The following is an 8,414-nucleotide window of genomic DNA, read 5'->3' on the forward strand; positions in this document are numbered from 1 at the left end:
ACCACGATCACCACGATCACCACGATCACCATGATCACCACGATCATCACGACCACCACGATCACCACGATCACCATGACCATGAACACCATGATCATCACGACCACCACGATCACCACGATCACCATGACCATGAACACCATGATCATCACGATCACCACGATCATGATCACCACGATCACCACGACCATCATGATCACCACGATCACCACGATCACCATGACCATGATCACCACGACCATCATGATCACCATGATCACCACGATCACCACGATCACCATGATCGTCACGATCACCACGATCACCATGACCATGACCACCATGATCATCATGACCACCATGATCACCACTAGGGTCACCATGAAATGCACCACTGAAGATCCCCAGCGTGTGCTGACACATCTGCCGTGGCGATGTCACTTCTACCAGGGTGCCAAGCCTCGATGACATCACTGGAAGGAGATATACTGACAGTTTTGATTCAATGTCTGCTGATTGAATAAACAGATAAATTATGTTCAGTAATCTGTCTCATCTCTTTATATAAGATCAATATTTCCATGTGTACATTTTGAAACAAAAAACGTTCAATAATTTTGATCTCTGCATATACTGTATGACATATGAAGATTTTGTGTTTCCATAACTGCCCAGACCAGGGTCAGAAAACTCTACTATCAAAAGAGACATTTTGGGACAAAAAATAAATAAAAAGTCTCCCTGGGTAGCAAAACATCTCACAGTGTCACAGTGGTGGCAACACGCCACCAGTTTTAGTCAACGAAAATTCATGGCATTTTAGTCACCTTTTAGTCAATATGTTTTCGATCTGTTTTTTATCTTTAAACTAATCCAGTAAGGCTAATTCATGTATGAAATATCGTGATATTATTTTTGGGCCATAGGGTCCACCCCTGCTCTGAGTAACATATACAAAACCTTTAAATCAAGGACTCCACTTGCTTCACTAAAAATTATTAGATTCCTTTGCTTTATGAAGACAACGAGACTAATGTTTTTAAAATCATTATAGTTGGTGCTGAATTGATTCAACTTTTTTTCAATTTTTGCTTAGTTGATAATGTTATTATGTTCTCATATTGTAATTACATTGTGCACAAAAATGTTACTGCGTTATGCGCTCATGGTTTCCTCACATTTTGCACAGTTATAATGTTACAAGTTACTACAATCAGTGACAGTCTTTTTAAAATGTGAGAAGGATAAATAACAGAAAATGAATGATGAGTGTAACTGAAGCATGAAATGCAAAATAACAACTGCTTAACAACATAGATCATCATAAAAATGCTAAATGCCTGAAATGTACTCAGAACTTTTTTGTACTGTTATGCTCATCACATCATGCAGGTTATTGAGGTACAGTTTATCTGACTTTTTATATCAGCAAAAACAGGCAGGCTGAAATATCTCTATTCTTTTCAAAAGGATTGACTTGTCTGGGTCAGGATGTAGGCGACCTGCGGCTCATTAGTCCCTTTTTTGTATTAAGATTTCATAAACTAAAATGTGAGCCTACATCTATGACCTGGCAACTTTCCTAAGTGCATAGACAAATCTGTTTGCTTTCACTGGCAACACTGCCAAGTATGGTAACTCCTTCAGACCTACTGGTAGTGTTGATAGGCTAATAAGGATTAAATAGGCAGTGTTACTACCATTGAGAGGCTCAAATATGTTGCGCAACTAATAGTGCAATTATTGCAGTTAATTATTGTAATGATTCTTCAGTTGTCTTTTGGCGTCAACGCTCAATTTTAAACAGTATTATATTATGTATATATTATATATGTACACAGCCTCTGAGCTATCAGCTGCAGCGTATGCTACAGAAATTCAACACTGCCACACCTGCTCTTCTTAATATCAATAACTCTGTGAGGACTTATGAACACTTCATCTCTCGTTTCATTCAGGGGTGTAACAGTAACTATCTACAGCTGAATGTTAATAAGGAAAAGGAGCTGGTTGTCAGCACCCCCAAAATGAGCAGCACTTCCCTGAACCCAATTTCCATCAGTGGTGACACAGTCGAGCAGGCTGATATGACATACCTCAGAATGACACTGGACTCATAAAGATGATTCTGATTAAATACAAACATCCGTGTTGAAAATGGGGAGATGGTGGTGTAAACAGGACAACATCAGTGCTGTATTCACTAAAGCTCATGTGGCTGAATAGGATCAAATCCCTGTAGCTGGTTCAACATCTGGTGGCAAAACCCTGGACAGGTCACCAGACTATCACAGGGCTGACACATAGAGACAGACAACATTCACACTCACATTCACACCTACGGACAATTTAGAGTCACCAGTTAACCTGCATGTCTTTGGACTGTGGGACCGTGGGTTCCTCCACGCTGACACAAGGAGAACATGCAAACTGCACCACCATAAAATAAATGAATAAAATCATAGAAAAAATACGGTGTGTACTGAAGGAAATACATAACATTATGAAATGGTGTTGCACATGGTTAAGTAGAAGAAATAGATATTATAAATATGATACTACACATGGATAAGTGGCTGTGCAGACGAGTCTTTCAGCACTTATTTGAGTTCATTGTGTTTACAACCTTGGGGGGGAAACTGTCTCTGAATCTGGATGTGCATGTTTTGACAGAGCTACAGCACCTGCCAGACGGCAACAGTTCAAATAGCTGGTGATCAGGATGTGTGGAGTCCTTAGTGATGTAAGTGGCTCTGCTGATGGAGCTGGATTTGACAATGTCTTCCAAAGAGGACAGCGAGCAGCCAATGATTTTTCAGTATGCTCTGGAATGCTGCATGATAAAAGCAGCTTTGTCTTCAAATTGAGTCACTGCTGTGCCTTTTTGACAGTCACTGTGGTTCGACAAACGACAGACGACAGGAGAGGTTGTCAGAAATCGGAGTTTCCAGGAACGTGAACAAACCTTGGTCAACCAGAAAGATCATTAGTCAGCAAGATTTCATTTTCAAAAAGAAAGTGAAATTGTATTAGGAGCTGTGTAGATCATTTTATACCAAAGGTGAAAATAAGGTCAGTTACACAAGGTTTTGGAAGCAGTTGTTCAAATGTCAGATTTGGCAATAAAATGGACTCCTTAGAGGTGTTTTGGTAAGTTGAGTAGTTTTTGCGTAGTCAAGCTCTGGGAAATCAAATGGAGTAGAACATTTTGGGGTCAGGGTGACCGTTGGAACAGATAGGCTAGGTTTCGCAATAGGAAAGAATGCTTATAAGAAGTCGTTTTTGAGTTAAGTGATGTTCAGAATGCTAGGGAAACTACGATAAAGGAGTTGTTTTGATAAATTCGTGCGCAGTTCCAATTCTCGGAAATCAAACAGAACACTTAGGGTTCCCGAGAAATCAAACCTATAGGGACAACTACATCATAAGCCCAGACCTGTCCACACACACACACACACACACACGCACACACACGCACATTAATGAACAGACGCCCACACACTCAATAGTATAAAGGCTTTGGAAGTTGGATAAGCGAGGCTGTTTCGGCTGTTCTGTCATACTGTTTGTGATCTACAACTTGTTCTATTGAGCTGTATTTTGCAAATAAAGTAATCCCGTTGGCTGTAACTTTTCTCCGTGGTTCTCCGAGTCTCTTCATTTCAGTGTTTGCTGAAGTTGAGCAATTTCCTTACAGCTGCACCAAAATAAATCCAAACCTATATGACTGGAGCATGTAAGAATTTGAAAGGACAGACACAGGAAGTGTCCACGCCACGATATCTTTCCCGTTTTCTGTAAATATTCAGTCTGATAAACACAGAGACGTTGATCATGTTAGTGCAGGGCTACCCAGAGCTTAACATCTGTCCCACAGACGATAGGCCTACACACTTATAAACAGCTCCTGGAAGAAGATCAGCTCTGACCTCAGGATTTCAGGTAAATAGGCTATACGATGCTTGTTGAGGTTGGTTAGCGATCTCACAAGCAACCTGCTGCCATGCTCGTGAAAGCTGGCACAAAAAAGGCATAAGAGTAGCGCCCAGCGCCCAGCGCCCAGCGCCCAGCGCCCAGTGCCCAGCGCCCAGCGCCCGACCTCGTTTTTTCCAGTTGGGTAGACGCGGCACGGGTACGGCCCCTAAATTCCAGGGCTGGTACCTGCGGTTATTCCACAGGCTAGTTAATAACATGTCAGGCAGGAAATCCGAAGTGTGGGATCATTTTGAGTCCATCAATGACTGGCTTTTCAGGGGGTGATGGTGGCTGATTTTGGGCAGGGTGGGATGGTGGCATGTGTCAGGGAGATATTGAAGATCTTCATGAAGATCTTCAGTGAGCTGGTCAGTAGGTGCTTTGAGTATGTTGCTGGGTATCAGGGTTCACTGACTTCAGTAAACGTCTCATTTCATGTTCCTGCAGAGTGGGTGTGTGGGTACTTGAGGCTGTGTGGCAGTGAGACTCCCTCAGGCATTTTTATCAATCAATCAATCAATCAATCAATCAATCAATCAATCAATCATCAAACTTAATTTATAGAGCACTTTTCATTTAACAGAATGCAACACAGAGTGGTTCACACAGTAAAAACAATAAAACAATACCCTGACTTGGGAGAGAAACAAGTGTGTTCTAACAATGTTCATAAGATGATGATAAAATCCAGTTTTGGCTATAACTCTAACATGTGGTTCAAAACTAAGATTCAAATCAAAGATAACTCAGAAGTTCTTCACTTGTTGACAGGGTTTTAGTGCCAGTTTTTGCAGTTTTGCTTTGAGTTTCTCTCTCTGAGCTTCAGGACCAATAACTAAGACCTCAGATTTGCCCTGGTTGAGTTGAAGAAAGTTTTCTGCCATCCAGAACTTGATATCTAAAATACAGTTAAAAGGGCATCAGTTGGCCCTGAGTCATAAGGAGACACGGCGATGTACAGCTGTGTATCATCAGCATAAGTATGGAAACTGATGCTGTGCTTCCTGATGACATTCCCAAGTGGCAGCATGTAAAGATTAAAAAGTGTTGGACCTAAAGTTCAACCATGGGTGACCCCACAATCCTTTTAATAGCTTTTTATGAACATTCCCCCATTGTTACATAAAATTCTCTGTCAGATAAGATAAAGATAAGACTTAAACCAGTTGAAACCAGTTGAATACAGTACCGGGGAGGCCAACCAGATTGTGAAGTCTAGCTAAAAGAATTGAATGGTTGACTCTATCAAAGGCTGCAGTAAGATCAAGTAGTACTAATACAGAGTGTTTTTTCCATATCCATATTTGACCTCAGGTCATTAACAGCCCTGAACAGTGCCGTCTCTGTGCTGTGTTTGGTTCACTTCTTCTGCCAGTGAGGCGTCGGCACTAAAGATGCTGCTGGTGCTGCCCTTGTAGTTAATGATGTGCTGTGTCCCCTGCGAAACCCTCTGTAGGTTGTAGTCTTCTTCACAGTCATCTTCAAAGAATGATGAATAGATCACTGCAGAGTCGCCACCTTGTGGTAAAACATGGTGGTAAAAACAAATTTAGACGTACTGGTAGTGCTGATAGGGTCATTCAGTATAAATAGACTGTGTTGCCACAATTGTAAGATTCAAATATGTTTTCAATGATATTTTATCCCTCTGCACCGGCAACAGCCTTGTTCAGAGGCATTATGTTTTTTGGTTGTCCATCCTTTCATCTGTCGGTTTGTCCATCTCTATGTCAGTCTGTCCCATTTTCATGTACGCATTATTTCAAGAACACCTTAAGGGACTTTCTTCAATTATTACCTGAAATTATCCAAAGGTTGTTTCAAAAGAGAGAAAGTCAACATGCTTTGAGAGGTGTTTTTATGTTCAAAAAACCTTTGGTGAGGACCAACGCCAAACTACATTGTATCTCAGTTAAAGGAGTGAGTCTACAGTTGTAGTGAGGAACTGAAAACATGTAGAACATCACGTAGGTTTAAACTAAAGTTTAAAGATAACGTATTGAACAAATATGAGAATGGATGATCAGACTGTAATACTGATGTAGAAGAATTAGGTACAGGAACTTAAGTTGCCCTCTGTAAGTTTTCTTTTGTTGTTGTTGTTGTTGTTGTTGTTGCTATTTTGCCTTGTTTGCCTGTTTTGGTTTATTTTGTTGTTGACTGCTAAATATGGCGTGCTGTTAAAAGGATAGGTGTTAAAAGCTGTAGCTTCAACCTCCACTTTTTTCAGACTGTGGAAGTATCTTAGTTATGTTACATAACTTTATTATAACGTTTGGCATGTTTTGTCTGTGAGAAGCTGTGACTTTATTTACATGAATTTGTAGATTAATACATGATGTCCTTATTTCTATTTGCAGACCAAAGTAAATGATGACATTTTGTAACCAAAAGGCCAAAGGCTTACTTCACTTCGATATTGTATATTGATATTGTTCTGTAGAAACACTGTGCGGCCAGTACTCAGTGTCATGTCTCAGGAACAGAAGGGGAGACATTTGGTCAGATACTGAGTTGGTGACTCTAATCTTGAACCTGTGCTGATTGTTTAGATCTTCTGTGTGTGAAGCATCCATGTTTTCACTGACATGCATATAAACTGTAAGGGTTGAGTGATTCGCAGAGGCATAAAAACTGCAAGTCAATAACCCGAAACGTCTACCTATTAGTGGTGTTGATAAGGTAATTTAGATTAAGTAGGCTGTGTTGCCACCATTGTGAGGCTTGAATATGTTTTGCAACTTTTTTTTTTTTTCTTCTTGGCCCAAAGTGTCTATTTTGATAGTCAAGGTTTCCGACCCTGGTCTGGGCAGTTAAATGGTTGTAAAAGAGCTCACGTCTAGGGTTATACAAAATGTTATACTTCTATACAGTATACTATACGCAGAGATAAACTGTATATGCAGAGACGAAAATTAATTGACTAGATTTTTAACCAAAAGTTAACCAATTTTTTGTCTATTTTTCCCCAAAATGTACACATGGAAATATTAAGCTTTTATAAAGAGGTGAGACAAACTACTGAACAGAATTTATCTGTTTATTGAATTAGCTGATATTAAATCAACACTGTCAGTATATCTTCTCCCAGTGATGTCATCGAGGCTTGGCACCCTGGTAGAAGTGACGTCACCATGGCAGCACATGCTGGAGATCTTCACAGGTGTTTTTCACAAACATAAGCCTTTTTCCCATCACAGTTCACATCGTTGGGATGACCTAGAGTTTAAAATGGAACAAATAAACAATTAGGACTGCAGGGGGTGATTTTTTAAGATTATCAATTCAACAGATGAATAACAGGTAATCAGTACGAACCCTTGTAGTTCATCTCCAGGCAGTGTTCACTGTGACCAGCGTTGTTGGGCTCTCCTTCACCCCACAAACCCTCAAAGTCAAAAGCGGTACCATCACTCCACATCCACACTCCCTCCTGAAAGTTTGAAAGGTCAGTTCAGTCCAATCACAAAAATTATATTTTTCCATCATGTAGTCCAAATTACTCCTGTCAGACTCTCATCAATACAACTACCAAATTAAAAACACAACATATATTAAATGTCAGGCTCACAGGGGACAGATGTATCCCATCATGTTTATTGTTAAATCACTCACCTTTGCCATATCATGGCCACCAATCCATGTTCGCTCATCTTTGTCAGAGTCTTTGTGGATCAGATGTTCGACAAAGTCGTATTCATTTTGGCCATGTATCGATGCCAGATTCCCATGGTGGGCAACACAGTCAATCTAATGAGAAAGACAAAGTGTGAAGTGACAAAAGATAAGATAAAAGACATTGGGAAGAAATTATTGTACAGTTTGACAATATAGCAGATATTGTTCCATGAAGTACCTCTGCATCAGCCCAGGTCTTGTGTTCATGATGGAACTGGTAACAGTTATCTCCAAAGCGAGTCCATCCATCAGGGCAGTGGTCACAGTGACACCAGCCTACTTTGGAGATAATGAGAAAAATAATAACACAAAGACTGATAAAAGAGTGTCAGGATAAATATTACAGTCACATTCCTCATGTTTGTTTGTGAAGGTGACCATTGTCAGTCCTTAAAGAACAGGTTCAGATCCATTCAAGTGTCTTAATGCAACACTCAAATGCTAAGCATACAGAGACTTATTGATCCCTGTGATCATCCCTCTCATCCAAACTGGTGACCACACTATAAGAAATAAATCTTTCAGAGTTTAAGTCATTTTAGTTCAAACTCACTCTTTGTCTTATAAAAACTCTCCACTGCAGTTCAACAAGGAAGATATCCACTTGATTTGACTAACTCAGACTGCTGAGGCCTCATATTAGCTTTGGATAAACTTCTGAAGCTTTGCACAGGAGGAGGATGGCAGAACCTGTGAACCTGTCCTTTAAGTGAATAAGTGCCTGAAGACAGTGGAAGTCTATAGATATTATAAATCAATAAAGCTGTGATCCAAAAACAATC

General features: G+C 40.2%; 2 protein-coding genes across 2 annotated transcripts in view; one reads left to right on the top strand and one right to left on the bottom strand.

Annotated features, from left to right (window-relative positions):
- Positions 1–8,414, top strand: part of LOC126403009 (L-rhamnose-binding lectin SML-like) — a 65,327-nt gene that overhangs the window by 43,918 nt on the left and 12,995 nt on the right. The window lies entirely within an intron of this gene.
- LOC126402364 (galactose-specific lectin nattectin-like) overlaps positions 5,273–8,414 on the bottom strand; it is a 9,358-nt gene continuing 6,216 nt past the window's right edge. The window contains exons 2-5 of the mRNA XM_050064265.1: positions 7,811–7,911; positions 7,570–7,704; positions 7,273–7,387; positions 5,273–5,472 (exon numbers count right to left, since the gene is read on the bottom strand). Of these exons, the coding sequence (XP_049920222.1) occupies positions 5,273–5,472; positions 7,273–7,387; positions 7,570–7,704; positions 7,811–7,911 (551 nt within the window). The remainder of the gene's footprint in view (positions 5,473–7,272; positions 7,388–7,569; positions 7,705–7,810; positions 7,912–8,414) is intronic.

Source organism: Epinephelus moara, chromosome 16 (genome assembly GCF_006386435.1).
Source record: "Epinephelus moara isolate mb chromosome 16, YSFRI_EMoa_1.0, whole genome shotgun sequence".
In the NCBI taxonomy this organism is placed as follows: domain Eukaryota; kingdom Metazoa; phylum Chordata; class Actinopteri; order Perciformes; family Serranidae; genus Epinephelus; species Epinephelus moara.